We start from the raw sequence: 16,487 nt of genomic DNA, 5'->3' as shown, positions 1-16,487 counted from the left end.
GGCAGTGGGAGAGGCTGGCCTTCGAGCACAGAACCTGGGAGGGGGCATGGGCCCCACGCCTGGGAGTTGGGGGTCCCTGTGCCCCAGCTGCCCCTCCTGTCCTCCTGCAGGTTGTGTGGTTCTGGGCATCCACGCCAAGGGGGAGCGCCTGAAGCACTGGTTTGACTGCCTGAAGAACAAGGACAAGCGCATCGAGCGCTGGCACACGCTCACCAGCGAGCTCCCAGGGGCCGTGCTCAGCGACAGACACCCACCCACCACTGCTACCCCTGCCGCCACCTGCGCCCAGCACGGCCGGCCCCGGGCTTCCCCAGCAGCCACCAAGGCCTGTGGCCCCCACACTGGGGGAGATCCAGAACCCCTGCTTGGACACAGAGCCACTGCAGTCCCCGATCGGAGGACGTGGAGGGCTCAGCCACTCTGGGACGGGGAGGGCAAGGAGCTGGGGTGGGGGGCTCTCAGCCCTCTGGGGCCCAAGAGGCTGGTGGTGGAAAGAGACCTCAGCACCTGCCCAGGGGAAGGGGACACGCCCATCTGGGAGCAAAGACCCTTCTAGAGGCCAGCCCTGGCTGAGAGGACAGGAGTGTGGGGGCGCCTTGGCGGACAGTGGGAACGGAGGAGGGAGGTGGTGAGCAGACAGACAGGTGGAGGATGGGACCTTGAAGACTGGCTGCTCCAGCCCAAGAAAGCCTGACTGCATCCCTCATCTCTTTCGCTGCTGGGCAGATGGAAGAAGTGGGCCTGCCAGCCGAAAGTCTGCCAGAGTTCCCGGAGGCTCCTGATGACGGGTAAATTGGCACATGCTTCACTCAATGATTCCACAAGCCCTGGGGGTGAATGAGACACAGGGCCTGCCCTCAGGGAGTTCCCATCTAGTCAGGAAGCCGGAACAAACCATTCCAACTGGGGTGAGAAATACCAAGACCAGCTTGACCAGTCTGCAAGTACCGTGGGCTCTGCTGACTCTGCCGGGAGGTCAGGGAAGGCTTCCTGGAGGAGGCGGTGCTTCCGTAAGGCCTTGGAGGGTGAGTGGGGGCTTCTAAAAGCAGTCCAGGCAGTGGGAGTGGTCTAAAACGGCCTGGAGAGAGAAAGCCAATGGGGCCGGGGTGCTGTGGACCCGGGGTCTCCTCTCCAGGGGAGGGTTTGTTAGGAAGGTGTGAGGCTCGAGGCAGGAGGTGGGGGACGTGATGGAAACACCATGGAGAAACTGGTGTAGGCTCAAGTTCAGACCTCAGACCCAAGTCTCCCACTCTGATCTCTTTCTACTCCTGAGGGACCTCAAGGACAGAGCCCGCCCCTCCTCCTTCCCGGCATAAGCATCAGGTCAGCTGCGGTGGAGAAAAGGGTCCCTTGTGCTTCGAAAAAAGCAAGCATTCCTACACGTCCTGACTCTGCCCTTTCCCCTCCCCTCCACTCCCTGGCTCACACTGGGGGCCTCCGGGTGCTTGCTCGTGGCATCTTGGTCCCGCTACCGCCACAGATGTCCCTTTTGAGAGTAATCAGTGGCAGTCCAGGGCCGTGTCTCTGGGGAGGCCTGTGGGGCCAGCTCCACCCTCCAGGAGCTGAGCAAGAATCACCCTGGCTGGTGGGCCTGTCTGCTCCCCTGAGTCAGACTCCCCAGGAGGCTTGAGAGTATCTGAATCTTGGGGCCCATGCCTGAAGCCCACAAACTTTCTCTGCCTACCAAGGGCCCCTCAGGAACGCTGGGTGAACAAATGCAGAGCCAAGGAGTTGCACAGCCAGAGTCCCAGTGTGCTCAGCCCATCAGTGTGTGATGGAAACAGAGGCCCAGAGAGGTCAGGTGACCTGACCAGGGCCTTCCAGCCCCACACATCAGGCCTTTCCCAGGTTGCAGGGAAAACAGGACCCCAGCCCCTACACAGTCCCTGGCTACCTGCTGCTCATGGAGACTTGTCTCCCCATCTTTAGGAAGGGTTTTTATGTGAAGGTTTTTGCATGCACTGGTCTGAACGCATGTTCACAGCCCTGCAAGGTGGGTTTGATTCTCATCCCCATCTTGCAGGTGAAACAGGTTCCCAGAGTCTGAGTAGTTTGCCAAGGCCACACAGCCAGGAAGGGGTGAACCAGGACTCAAACCCAGGTCCTCTGACTGCCACTTTCTCTCTCTGGGGGTCGGTACCCCCAGTCCCTTCCCTCCTGGTCTGTCGGAGACTCAGCAGAGACACCAGGTGAAGGCTCAGTAAGCTCAGGTGCATGATGGAGACCTGGGGTCTTGTCACTGTCCTGCCACCTCATCCGCTGGCTTTGAAACCATCCATGCTACTTCAGGCTTCCCCAGAGGTGTCTAACCTGGCCCCCAAACTCAGCCACCCCACCCTAGCCTCTGGGGGCTGAGGCAAGGGCTCCTCTTTTCTCCACACAGAATGGGCACCCTCTGGGGGCCTAAGGTAAGAGGTGGTCTATTTCTAAAAGGCCTGGTGTCTAGTTAAGCTCTGGGTATCTTCTTAGCTTTGCTTTTTTGGGGGTCTCATTCAGAGAGGAGATTTGACAGCCTCTCTGAAGACACAGAAGTGAATGGCAAAGCGAGAAGAGGCTGTATCCCCCACCTACCATGACTTCCTTATTAGGCACATGGGGAATAAGGGGCCTGAAGGGGCACAGCTGGGACAAGAACCCAGAACTCCAGCCCCCCAGTCCAGGGCTCTCTACTGCCCAGGCTGTGCAAATGGGGCTGGGACCGAAAGATGGGGACAGTCAGGCTGGGAGGCAGGCTTACTGGCCAGCCAGCCCAGGGGCAGCACGGGCACTCGGGCAGGAACTCCCCAGGAAGTTTGGAAACCTTCCTTTCCAAGGATCTCAGCACCCTTCTAGATCCCGTGCAGATTGTCTTTCTGTTAAAGCGTTTTGAGGCCGGGCACGATGGCTCACGCCTGTAATCCCAGCACTTTGGGAGGCCGAGGCTGGCGGATCACCTGAGGTCGGGAGTTCGAAACCCGCCTGGCCAACACGACGAAACCCCGTCTCTACTAAAAATACAAAAATTAGCCGGGCGTGGTGGCGCACGCCTGTAGTCCCAGCTACTCGGGGAGGCTGAGGCACGAGAATCGCTTGAACCCGGGAGGTGAAGGCTGCAGTGAGCCAAGATCGCGCCACTGCACTCCAGCCTGGGCGACAGAGCAAGACTCCGTCTCAGAAAAAAAAAACAAAAAACGCTTTGAGAAGCTGCAGAAGCGGCTCTGCCTTTGACCCCGAATGGGCATCTTTACTCGGGTCCATCATCCCCACAAAGACAGGAAATCTGATGCCAAAAAAAAAAAAAAAAAAAGTCATTCCAGGTGTCAGTAACCAGGCGCTGCCTCCAGCCCCGCCCCGCCCGCCGCCCCGCCCGCCGCCCCGCCCGCCGCCCCGCCCGCCGCCCCGCCCGCCGCCCCGCCCGCCGCCCCGCCCGCCGCCCCGCCCGCCGCCCCGCCCGCCGCCTGCGCCAATCCCCGACGGGCCCGTCTTCCAACCCCGAAGCGGTCACCTCCTGACCTCTAGTGGCGAGCGCGGGGAACTGCGCCCCGGCCCGTCCGCCCGCCGAGCCCGGGCCGTGCATGCCGTGCCCGTTGTTCCTTCGCAAACCGAGTGAACCTCCCGATGCATGGACTCTGGCTGTCGTCGACTCAGACTCTCGTGCACTGCTTAACCCCGTTTTGCTGCCATGTGACGGCTGCAGACACTGTTGCAGACACTGTCCTCAAACTGCAGTCCCACAGACAAGTTTTGTATTTTGGTCTGACCTACCCGAAGGTGTCCTTTTTAAGTCTTATTTGTTAATATTTATAATGACATATAATCCAAAGTAAATGGAAACATCATATTGCGATCTCATTGCCTTGGCGAGACTCTCACCTTTTAATAGATTTGAAGGGGGTGGGGGCGGTGGCTCACGCCTGTAAGTCCTAGCACTTTTGGAGGTCGAGGTGGGAGAATTGCTTGAGGCCTGGAGTTCGAGACCAGCCTGGTCAACATGGATAAACCACGCCTCTAAACACACACAATGACAATTAGCCTAGCGTGGTGGCACACACCTGTAGCCCCAGGTATTCAGGAGGCTGAGGTAGGAGGAGGAGGATCGCTTGAGCCTGGAAAGTGGGGATTGCAGTGAGCCGAGATCACGCCACTGCACTCCAGCCTGGGCAACAGAGGGAGACCTTGTCCAAAAAAAAAAAAAAAAAAAAAAAGATTTGGAAGGGTAGGAGGGGAGGGTGGAAAGACGGAGGAAAAGGCAACTGAAACCTACTCCGGATATAGTCTTGTTACTCTTCACCAGGAACCCATTTGAGGTAGGCCCTCAAGTTACAGATGGGGAAACTAAGGCCCAGAGAGGTTAAAATACTTTTACAGAATCACACGGCTGGTCGATGGCAGAAGCACGATTCAAACTGAGGCAGCCGAAGACTTTTTGCACCAGGACCTCTCGGCCATGCTGTTGTCCACTCATCCAACAAACAGCCGTGGAGTATTGACTAACTCCAGCCCGTCTGAGGCTCCAAGAGTCGTACATTTTAGAAGGTAATTTAAGACATGTACTGCTTAGGTTTGGAGGGAAAAAAATAAACCTTCCTAACCACAGATTAGTGTATTAGGACTAGTAGCAATCCCCACACTTTATATTTTCATTCCACCTTGTTAGAAAATGTTGATCAATGGTTGAATACAGTTTATTGTACATCATTCTTTAGGTCAGAAATTTCTCGAGATAAAAGCCTCTGCTTTCTAACATCGACTAACGAAGAAAATGTATGTCACTGAATGTGCAAACCTCTCAATCTCTTTCCTCTATGTCCCCCTTCAGGGTCAGGGTCAGGGTCCAGGTCCGGGTCAGCGTTTCGCATTTAGTCAGGGTTTGGTGTTCGGTTTTGGCCGGGTTAGGGTGGGTTAGGACTCGGGTCATAGTTTTGGGTTGGCGCGGTTGGCATCCGTGCTGGAATTTCCTTTCTGGCTGTCACCGTGACCGTAACCCGAATTCTGGTTCCACTGCTCTCCCCTGTCTAATTATCAGGACTCTTTTCACCGCTGGCTCCATTCATTGCTTGCTCCTCCTGCTTATCTCTCCTGTCCAATCTGCCGAGCTCGCCACCTTCTTGTTCCGCCCTCTTCTCCCTAACATCCAATAGCAGCCTTCTCCGCAGTCCTTGCTCCGACCACTCCTGTCTCTTGCCCAATCAGCAGGCTCTACCAATGCTTACTCCGCCCACTTCTCTCGTCCAATTGGCAGGGTCTCCTCAGTGCTCGCCCCACCTACTTCATGCCCGTCCAATTGCAGGATCTCAGTGCTAGCCCCGCCCGCTTCTCGCTCCTATCCAACCAGTAGAGACTCTACCAGTGCCCACCCAGCCCACTTCTCTTTCTTATCCAATGACAGGATCTCCTAGTGCTCACTCCGCCCACTTCTCTCCCTCATCCAATCAGCGAGCTCTGCCAGTGCGTTGTGTTCCTGTCCTTGGGGGAGGGAGCCCGGGGTCTCTCGGGGAAACGGAAACGCAGGCTCAGATGTGCGGGTCCAGTTTCGAGGCGACGCGGCCGAAGCGCTCTTCCGCCACACAGTGGTTTTGTGGGGCAAAGGCCGCGCGATTCCGCAGGCCCTGACCCTGCAGGGACTCAGGATGGCCCTGGGCGCTTTGTCCGGGTGGAGCAAGGGCCCGCCCGGCGGGACGTGTGCGGGCGGCTGCGCAAATGGCCCCGCCGGCACCGCGCGGGCCTGGGGATGGGGGCAGCCTGGGGAGGCAGTGCCTGCGGGTGCCGCCCACGCCGAGCGCTCTCTGCCTCCCCGAGCACTCGCTCCGGACTCCAGGGCACCGTGCACCGAGTGCCATCCCCGCTGTCCGCACAGGGGCTCGGCTGGGCTCCCGCTCCCTCTCTCGGTGGAATGAGCTTTTGCAGAATGAGGGGACAGACTTCGAAGGAAACACATGCAGGCCTGACACCTAAAGAGAAAGCCAGCTGTCCCTGTGGTTTATTTCTAGTATTTTGTCTGATTGCTTTTCAGTGAGTCAGTGGTAGCCAACATCTTTAGTTCCTAGTACGTACCAGTGCTGTTTGAACACTCTCCCTGCGCTCTGTGCTCTTCCCATGATGAAGTGAAAACTTCATGTAAGGACAGGGAAAGTGTATCCTGGCCAGCTGTGGGGCTGGATCCACGTGGGGTCAGCCCATGGCATGTTTGGCCATCACACCGAGCTCACTGCTGCTCCTTCTTTTCCTTATACTGTTATCACATCAGCGTCTCTCCTGACACCACCTGTGCCTGCTCATATTTAGGCCTGATACTGCCCAGGTGTGTGACCCTAGGCATGTTCTCAAACCTCTCACCTGTAAAATGGGGATGGTGCTAGGACCTGCCATAGGGTGGTTGCAAAGGTTAAGCGGGGGTGGTTAACCAAAGCCTAGGAGCATCAAGGAGCACCATTGAGACACAGTGAGTATTTGTGGAATATTAATTCTTAATTCTTTAATAATTCTCTAATGAATTATTTACTTAATTCCTTTAGGATCAATCATCATTTATTCACTCAACTGTTAGGCTCATCATTTTCAGTTAGGTTAGGGATAGCATAGGGTTATGACTGTTAGGGTTAGGGTGGGGATTAGAATTCTATATGAGATTTGGGTGGGGAAACAGAGCCAAACGATATCATCAGTCCAATATTTTATATTAAGAGTTACAGAGATGTCGAACTCCTTACCAACTGATAACTCTAGTGCCCACATTTTGCTCATGGGGAAACAGAATTAGAAAAATAAAATATCTTGCCTAGACTCCCAGCTAGCAAGTGACCTATGCCAGGCTTGAGTCTACCGACAGATCTGAAGTCTTGGACTTTTAATTACTATTCCTATTCAAGTCTATCATTTTGGATGTATTTCCTGGGTGACAGGGTGAGACCCTCTCTCAAACAAAAAAAGAAACCCAAAGTTTGTTTGTGAAGAAGAAGGAAAACTAGTTTTATGTGGTGTCATCAAGAAGTGAGAAAAGAAAATGTCTTGATCATAGAGCATGATCTGATACTTTAAAAGTTGCCGAGAGGTCAGATAATGAAGGCAGATGGGACCTTTTGAGCTTACTGGTGACCTTCATATGAGCAATTTCACTGTTGGAGATGAAGCCATGTTGGTGTTCAGTTACTCAACATTATTCAACATCCCTTCATGCTAAAAACTCTCCATAAACTAGGTATTGATGGAACGTATCTCAAAATAATAAGAGCTATTTATGACAAATCCACAGCCAATATCATACTGAATTTGGACCAAAGCTGGAAGCATTCCCTTTGAAAACTGGCACAAGACGAGGATGCCTTCTCTCACCACTCCTATTTAACATAGTACTGGAAGTTCTGGCAAGGGCAATCAGAGAAAGAAATAAAGCATATTCAAAGAGGAAGAGAGGAAGTCAAATTATCTCTGTTTGCAGATGACATGATTGTATATTTAGAAAACCCCATCGTCTCAGCCCAAAAACTCCTTAAGCTGATAAGCAACTTCAGCAAAGTCTCAGGATACAAAATCAATGTGCAAAAATCACAAGCATTCATATACACCAACAATAGACAGAGAGCCAAGTCATGAATGAACTCCCATTCACAACTGCTACAAAGAGAATAAAATACCTAGGAATACAACTTACAAGGGATGTGAAGGACCTCTTCAAGGAGAGCTACAAACCACTGTTCAAGGAAATAAGAGAGGACACAAAACAATGGAAAACCATTTCATACTCATGGATAGGAAGAATCAATATATTGAAAATGGCCATACTGCGCAAACTAATTTATAGATTAAATGCTATTCCCATCAAACTTCCAGTGACTGTCTTCAAAGAATTAGAAAAAACTACTTTAAATTTCATATAGAACCAAAATAAGAGCCCGTATAGCCAAGACTACCCGAGGCCAAAAGAACAAAGCTGGAGGCATCACACTACTTCAAACTATACTACAAGGCTACAGTAACCAAAACAGCATGGTACTGGTACCAAAACAGAAATATAGAACAATGGAACAGAACAGAGGCCTCAGGAATAATACCACACATCTACAACCATCTGATCTTTGACAAACCTGACAAAAACAAGCAATGGGGAAAGGATTCCCTATTTAATAAGTGGTGCTGGGAAAACTGGCTAGCCATATGCAGAAAACAGAAACTAGACCTCTTTCTCACACCTAATGCAAAAATTATGTCAAGATGGGTTAAAGACTTAAATGTAAAACCCAAAACCATAAAAACCCTAGAAGAAAACCAAGGCAATCGGGTTAGGGTTAGGGTCAGGGTCAGGGTTAGGGTCAGGGTTAGGGTCAGGGTCAGGGTCAGAGTTAGGGTCAGGGTCAGGGTTAGGGTTAGGTTAGGGTGAGGGTGAGGGTTAGGGTCAGGGTTAGGTTAGGGTGAGGGTTAGGGTTAGGGTCAGGGTCAGGGTCAGGGTAGGGTCAGGGTTCGGGTTCGGGTTAGGGGTTAGGGTTAGGGGTTAGGGTGAGGGTTCGGGTCCGGGTCAGGGTCAGGGTCAGGGTAGGGTCAGGGTTCGGGTTTGGGTTCGGGTTAGGGGTTAGGGTTAGGGTTAGGGTAGGGTTAGGGTTAGGGTTAGGGTCAGGGGTAGAGGTAGGGTCAGGGTTAGGGGTAGGGTCAGGGTCAGGGTCAGGGTTAGGCGTTAGGGGTTAGGGTTAGGGTTGGGTTAGGGTTAGGGTCAGGGTCAGGGTCAGGGTTAGGTTAGGGTCAGGGTCAGGGTTAGGTCAGGGTCAGGGTCAGGGTTAGGGTCTAGGGTTAGGGTCAGGGTTAGGGTCGGGGTTGGGGTTGGGATAAGAGTCAGGGTTAGGGTTAGGGTTATTGTTAGGGTTAGGGTTTTAGGGTTAGGGTTAGGGTTGGGTTAGGGTTAGGGTTAGGGGTTAGGGGTTAGTGTTAGGGTTAGGGTTAACGGTTAGGGTTAGGGTTAATGTTTAGGGTTAAGGTTAGGGTTTGGTTTAGGGGTTCAGGTTGGGGTTGGTGTTCGGGTTTGCGATTACGGTTGGGGTTGCTGTTGGGGTTAGGGTTAGGGGTTTGAGGTTGGGGGTTTGGGGTTGGGGTTGGGGTTAGGTTTTGGGTACAGTTAGGGTAAGGGTAAAGGTTAGGATTGGGGGTTTGGGTTAGGGTTAGGGGTTTGGGTTAGGGTTTAGCGGTTAGGGTTAGGGTTATGGGTTAGGGTTAGGGTTAGGGTTGGGTTAGGGTTAGGGTTAGGGGTTAGGGTTAGGGTTATGGTTAAGGGGTAGGGTTAGGGTTAATTGTTAGGGTTAGCGTTAGGGTTTGGTTTTGGGGTTCAGGTTGGGGTTGGGGTTGAGGTTTGCGATTACGGTTGGGGTTGATGTTGGGGTTAGGGTTAGGGGTTTGAGGTTGGTGGTTTGGGGTTGGGGTTTGGGTTAGGTTTTGGGTAGGGTTAGGGTAAGGGTCAGGGTCAGGGTCAGGGTTAGGGTGAGGGTCAGGGTATGGTCAGGGTTCGGGTTCGGGTTCGGGTTAGGGGTTAGGGTTAGGGGTTAGGGTGAGGGTTCGGGTCCGGGTCAGGGTCAGGGTCATGGTAGGGTCAGGGTTCGGGTTCGGGTTCGGGGTTAGGGTTAGTGTTAGGGTAGGGTTAGGGTTAGGGTTAGTGTTAGGGTCAGGGTTAGGGTTAGGGTTAGGGTCAGGGGTAGTGGTAGGGTCAGGGTTAGTGGTAGCGTCAGGTTCAGGGTCAGGGTTAGGGGTTAGGGGTTAGGGTTAGGGTTGGGTTAGGGTTAGGGTCAGGGTCAGTGTCAGGGTTAGGTTAGGGTCAGGGTCAGGGTTAGGTCAGGGTCAGGGTCAGGGTTAGGGTCTAGGGTTAGGGTCAGGGTTAGGGTCGGGGTTGGGGTTGGGATAAGTGTCAGGGTTAGGGTTAGGGTTATTGTTAGGGTTAGGGTTTTAGGGTTAGTGTTAGGGTTGGGTTAGGGTTAGGGTTAGGGGTTAGGGGTTAGTGTTAGGGTTAGGGTTAACGGTTAGGGTTAGGGTTAATGTTTAGGGTTAAGGTTAGGGTTTGGTTTAGGGGTTCAGGTTGGGGTTGGTGTTGGGGTTTGCGATTACGGTTGGGGTTGCTGTTGGGGTTAGGGTTAGGGGTTTGAGGTTGGGGGTTTGGGGTTGGGGTTGGGGTTAGATTTTGGTATGGTTAGGGTAAGGGTAAAGGTTAGGATTGGGGGTTTGGGTTTGGGTTAGGGGTTTGGGTTAGGGTTTAGCGGTTAGGGTTAGGGTTATGGGTTAGGGTTAGGGTTAGGGTTGGGTTAGGGTTAGGGGTTAGGGTTAGGGTTAGGGTTATGGGGTAGGATTAGGGTTAATTGTTAGGATTAGCGTTAGGATTTGGTTTTGGGGTTCAGGTTGGGGTTGGGGTTGAGGTTTGCGATTACGGTTGGGGTTGGTGTTGGGGTTAGGGTTAGGGGTTTGAGGTTGGTGGTTTGGGGTTGGGGTTTGGGTTAGGTTTTGGGTAGGGTTAGGGTAAGGGTAAGGGTTAGGATTGGGGGTTAGGGTTCGGGTTAGGGGTTAGGGGTTTGGGTTAGGGTTTAGGGGTTAGGGTCAGGGTTAGGGGTTAGGGGTTAGGGTTAGGGTTTAGGGGTTAGGGTTAGGGGTTAGGGTTAGGGTTAGGGGTTAGGGGTAGGGTTCGGGTTCTGTTTGGGGTTGGGGTTTGGGGTTAGGGTTAGGGTTTGGGGTTTGGGTTAGGGGTTAGGGGTTAGGGGTTAGGGTAGGGGTTATGAGTTAGGGGTTAGTGTTAGGGGTTAGGATTGGGTTTAGGGTTAGTGTAGGGTTAGGGTTAGGGTTAAGGGTTTAGGGTTAGGGTTAGGGTTAGATTACAATTTCTAACCTGTTTTATTTTGTTTTTTTTTTCTGAGACAGGGTCTCCCTCTGTTGTCCAAGGCTGGAGTGTAGTAGCGCTATCGCAGCTGACTGCAGCCTCAACCTTCCAGGCTGAAGCGATCCTCCCACCTCAACCTCCCACGTGGCTGAGACTACAGGTGCTTGCCACTATGCCCAACTAATATTTGGATTTTTCGTATACGTGGATTCCAGAGGGGTGACAGCGAAACGTGAGTAAGCATGGATTTTGGTATATGCAGAGATGGGGGGCTGGAACTAATTCTGTATACTGAGGGACAACGACTGTATATGTTTTTACAATTACGCTGTAGGATACATACTGTTGCATAGCCTTGAAAATAATAATTTTTAATTGAGTGGAATACTAATAATATTGATAAAAGTAGCAGCTGGCCAGGTGTGGTGGCTCACACTGGTAATCGCAACACTTTGGGAGGCTGAGGCAGGAGGATGGCTTGAGGCCAAGAGTTTGCGATAGGCCTTGGAAACAAAGGGGGAGTCACCACCCCTACAGAAAAACACATGAATTAGCCTAGTGTGGTGGCATGTTCCTGTAGTCCCAGCAACTTGGGAGGCTGAGGTGGGAGGATCACTTGAGCCCAGGGAGGCTGAGACTGCAGTGAGTCATGATCAGGCCTCTGCACTCCAGCCTGGGTGACAGAGTGAGACCCTGTCTCAAAACAACAAAAAAGTAGCAGCTAACATCAACTGACCTTTTATACCAGGTGCCTATGGATACCATCGTTTAATTTCTTATAACTGTTTCTTATTTCACTTACCAACTCTGTCTTCAGTTACTCCCAGATTTTTACTGTGTGTGTACAGATGACCTTTTGTTTAGATTGAATTGTCTCCCCAGACGTAAGATTACTGTGAGTCATGGTGAATGGACATTCTCATTACCCTTGATGTAAATCGACAGGGTTTTGGGTGCCTCCCAGCTATAATCTTAGCACTTTGGGAGGCTAAGAGAAGAGGATTGCTTGAGGCCAAGAGTTGGAGGAGGCAGTATGGAAGTATGGTGAGACCCTGTCTCCAGTATTTTAAAAAATTGACAGGCTTTACCCTGGAAGGCTTATACACAATTTAAACACCCCTCATAGTATAAGAAAGTGCCCATTTCACTGCACCTTTGCCAGCACAGGGTATTATAATTTAGTAAGTCATTTTTTGTTTGATTATTTTACATAGACAAAAGACCTCATATTACTTTACTTGTCACATTTCAACATCTTTCCTCAGCTTATTAGCTCTATTTCTTTTCTGTCTGTAAACGGTTGTTGTTGTTTTGTTCTTTGAGACAGGGTCTTGCTCTGTCACCAGGCTGGACTGTAGTGGCATAATCATGCCTCACTGCAGCCTTGATCTCCCAGGCACAAACTTCTGTATTCCGAGTAGCTGGGACTACAAGTGTGCACCACCACTCCCAGCTAACTTTTTTCTTCTTTTGGATAGAGACAGGGTCTCACTGTGTTGTCCAGACCGGTCTCTAGCTCCTGGCCTTAAGCAATCCTCCTGCATTAGCTTCTCAAATTGCTGGAATTTCAGGCATGAGCCACCATGCCTGGCCTGGGCTAGTCCCATATTCTCTAGAGTTCTCTTTACTTTGTGCTAGCCAATCTCTCATTATGCTGTTCACCTGCTATAATGAATAATTCTCTGTATTAAATTTTACCAGTTTAAACTTTTGAGTGGTTTATGCTTCCTGATTGGACTCTGACTAATATGTTAGGAAGGGTCCCAGGAGATAAACCCACACAGATGGGATTTGGGCATAGGTTTGGTTTCCCAGGGGGCACTGCTGAGCTCTTTGCCAGTGGGAAATGGGATGCTGGTGATTTCCAGTAGGTGACCTCACAGTGACTCAAGCTGCCACTTACTGTTGATTGTGACGAAATGCCAGCTGAGGCACATGCCTTGGGAGCTAAGTGGTTGCTGCCCTTGACCACTGTGAAGACTGGTTTGGGAAGGGTCGCTTTGGATGCACTTGAGCAGGGGTCCCCAACCCCTGAGCCATGGAGCCGCAAGGAGCCACACAGCAGGAGGTGAGCGGTGTCGAGTGAGGGAGTGAGGGAAGCTTCATCTGTATTTACAGCCACTCCCCTTTGCTCACATTCCCGCCTGAGCTCCACCTTCTCAGATGAGCAGCAGCATTAGATTCTCATAGGAGAATGCACCCTGTTGTGAACCGTGCATGTGAGGGATCTAGGTTGCACTGTCCTTATGAGAATCTAATACCTATTGATCTGTCACTTTCTCCCATCACGCTCAGGTGGGAACATCCAGTTGCAGGAAAACAAGCTTAACACGCCTACTGATTCTACATTATGGTGAGTTCTATAATTATTTTATTATATATTACAGTGTAATAATGGAAATAAAGTGCCTAATAAATGCAAATGTGCTTACATCTTTTGGCCCAGCTCCTACCTCCCGGCAGCCTCTCCAGGCCCAGAACTTTCTCCAGTCAGCCTCTACAGACCAAGCTCATGACTCACCATGGCCTATTTAGGCCCATACCCTACCTCACGGCAGTCTCCGCAGATGAGGCTACTGCCTCACAACAGCCTCCACAGGCACAGCTCCATCGTTACAATGGCCTCTTTAGACCCAGCTCCTGCCTCCCAGCCTTCTCTCCAGGCCCTGAACTTTCTCAAGTCGACCTCACCAGGCCCAGCTCATGCTTCTTTGCAGCCTCTCCAGGCCCAGCTCCTGCATCTTGGTGTCCCCTCCAGGCCCAGCCTCTACCTCCCGTCGGCCTCTACATTCCCAACATCTGCCTCACAGCAGATTCTTCACGCCCAGCATCTACCTCACTGTGGACCCCCCAAGCCAAGCTCCCAACCTTTTAGCAGCTTCTACACACCCAGCTCCTGCCACCCAGTGGCCTCTTTAGGCCAAGCTCATGCTTCACAAGGGCCTTTCCAGGCCCAACTTTTGTCTCATGGCAACCTTCCCTGGCCAGATTCCTGCCTGTCTCCCAGCAGCCTAGACAGGCCCAGGTCTTGCCTCACACTGGCCTCTCCACATCCAGCTTATGCCTCACGGTGGCCTCTCCAGGCCCAATTCCTGTCCCAGGACATCATCTCCGGGCCCAAAACTTACTCAAGTCAGACTCTCTAGTCCCAACTGCTGCCTCCTGGTGGCCTATGAAGGCCCAAAATCTCCTCAAGTTGACCTCTCCAGGCCCACCTCCTGCCTCCTTTTAGCGTCTACAGGCTCAACCTCTGCCTCATGGGGGCTTCTCCAGGCCCACCTCTTTCTCTTGGCTGGGTCTACAGGCACAACTGCTGCCTCACAACAGCCTTTTTTGGCCCAGTTCCTGTCCAGCTCATGGCGGCCAATGTAGGCCCAAAACTTCCTCAAGTCAAATTCTCCAGGCCCACCTTCTGCTTCCCGGTGGCCTGAACAGGCCCAGCTTTGACTTGAGAACAGCCTCTGCAGGCCCTGCTCTTGCCTCCCAGGGGCTTTTTCCAGGCCCAACTCTTGCCTCATGGCAGCTGCCCCAGGCCAAATTTCTGCCTGCCTGCCAGCAGCCTCAACAGGCACAGCTCCTCCCTCACAGTGGCCCATTTAGGCCCAACTCATGACTGTCGGGCCATTTCCAGGCCTAGTGCCTGCCTCGTGGCTGACTCTTGAAGCCCAAAACTTCCTCAAATCAGCCTTTTGCCCAACTTGTGTCTACTGTCGGACTCTACAGGCCAGCCTCTGCCTCACAGTGGACCCTCCAGACCCAGATGGTGTCTCACTGTGGCATCCTCAGGCGAAGCTCCTGCCTTTCGGCAGCCTCTCCAGGCCCGGCTCCTCCTGCCTCCCAGTGGCCTCTTTCGGCCCAGCCCAGCTCATGCCTCCCGGCGGCCTTCCCAAGCCCCGCTTTTGACTTTCGGTGGCCTCTGCAGGCCTCGACAAGGCCCAGCCTCCTGCCTCCCGAAGGCCTGCACAGGCCCAGCCTCTGCCTCACAGCGGACTCTCCACACCAAGCTAGCTGTCGCCTCACTGTGGCCTCCCGAGTCCAAAGCTCCTGCCTCTCGGCTGCTTCGGCAGGCCCAGCTCCCGCCTGCCAGTGGCCTCTTCAGGCCCATGGGGCTCATTCCTCACAACGGCCTTTCCAGGCCCAGTTTTTCCCTTCCGGCAGCCTCTCCGGGCCCAGAACCTCCTCAAGTCAGCCTCTCCAGACCCACTTGCACCCTCCGGGCGTCCTCTCCGGGCCCAGCTCTTCTTCCTGGTTGCGTCTCCAGGCCCGACTCCTGCCTCTCAACAACCTCTTTGGACTCAGTGCCTATCCATCTCCTGGCGGCCTTGGTCAGCCCACAGCTTCCTCAAGCCAAGCTCCCCAGGCCCAGGTCAGGCCTCACGGTGGCCTCTCCAGGATGAGCTCCTGCCCTCCGATGGCATCTCCAGGCCCCAAATGTTCTCCGGTCGGTGGGCTCCTCCACGCCAAGCTCAGGCCTCCCGGCGACCGCCACAGGCCCAAGATGTCCTGAAGTCGGCCTCTCCCGGCCCTGCCTCCCAGCAAGTAAGCAAGCTCTTTTGGCTCAACTCCTGCCCAGCTCCCAACTGCCTTTGTAGGCCCCGAACTTTCTCCAGCCAAGCTCTGAGGGCCCACTTCCTGCCACCTGGTGGCCTGTACGGGCCTAGCACTGGTTGGAGAACAGCCTCTGCAGGCCCCGCCCTTGCCTCCCAGGGGCCTCTCCAGGCCCAGCTCTTGCCTCCACGGTGGCCTCCTGGGGCCAAGTCCCTGCCTGCCTCCCAGCAGCCCACGTGCGGCCCAGCTCCTCCCTCACGGTGGCCTATTGATGCCCAACTCATGCCTCTGGCACCCTGCCCAGAGGCGTGAGCCCCTGCCTCACACTGGCTCCTCCCACGCTGAGAGAGGTCAGTGTGAGCCCTTGCCTCACACCGGCCCCTCCCACGCTGAGAGAGGACAGCGTGAGCCCCTTGCCTCACACCGGCCCCTCCCACGCTGACAGGTCCGCGGGAGCCCTTGCCTCACACCGGCCCCTCCCACGCTGGGAGAGGTCAGCCTGAGCCCTTGCCTCACACCGGCCCCTCCCACGCGGACAGAGGTCAGCCTGAGCCCCTGCCTCAACAGGCCACCGTGAGGGAGGGGCAGGGTCGCACGCGGGCTGCTGGGAGGTAGGCAGGGACTTGGGCCCGGGAGGTCGCGATGGGGCGAGAGCTGGGCCTGGAGACTCCCCTGGGAGGCAACAGCTGGGGTCTGCAGACGCCCTTCTCCCGCCGGAGCTGGGACTGTTCAGTCACTGGGAGAAGGGATGTGGGTCTGAAGAGCTTGGTTGCAGAAACTTCGGGGTCTACAAACGCAGGCGGGAGCTGAGCCAAAAGAGCTTGTTTGCTGGGAGGTGGGAGATGCAGCCAGGAGGAACAGCTGGGCCATGCGGGAGGCGGAGGCCAGGCCTCCTCAAGTTGGCCTCTCAGACCCACTTGCAGCCTCCCGGCGTCCTCTCCGGGCCCAGCTCTTCCTCCCGGCTGCATCTCCAGGCCGGACTCTGGGCCGACTCCAGGTCCCAACAACGTCTCAGGCCTCACGGTGGCCTCTCCAGGCTCAGCTCCTGCCCTCCGATGGCATCTGCAGGCCCCAAACGGCCTCCGGTCGGTGGGCTCCTCTAGGCCCAGCTTGGGCCTCC

The 16,487-nt window shown here is 53.9% G+C and overlaps 1 protein-coding gene and 1 pseudogene across 1 annotated transcript; both read left to right on the top strand.

Moving 5' to 3' along the window:
- The first annotated feature begins 13,163 nt into the window (after positions 1–13,163).
- LOC117978467 (putative uncharacterized protein FLJ46235) lies at positions 13,164–14,549 on the top strand. The gene has a single exon (XM_055117367.2). It carries the CDS (start codon positions 13,342–13,344, stop codon positions 13,963–13,965), a length of 624 nt encoding a protein of 207 aa, XP_054973342.1. The 5' UTR covers positions 13,164–13,341; the 3' UTR covers positions 13,966–14,549.
- A 568-nt stretch (positions 14,550–15,117) lies between these two features.
- LOC117978468 (putative uncharacterized protein FLJ46235) lies at positions 15,118–15,911 on the top strand (annotated as a pseudogene).
- The last annotated feature ends 576 nt before the right edge of the window (positions 15,912–16,487 follow it).

This window comes from Pan paniscus, chromosome 11, assembly GCF_029289425.2.
Source record: "Pan paniscus chromosome 11, NHGRI_mPanPan1-v2.0_pri, whole genome shotgun sequence".
NCBI classification, from domain to species: Eukaryota; Metazoa; Chordata; class Mammalia; order Primates; family Hominidae; genus Pan; species Pan paniscus.
This window is presented reverse-complemented; position numbering and strand designations above follow the sequence as displayed.

Excerpts from the sequence above, each read along its gene's own strand:
- LOC117978467 (XM_055117367.2), top strand. The coding sequence starts at position 13,342 with ATGGCCTATTTAGGCCCATACCCTACCTCACGGCAGTCTCCGCAGATG.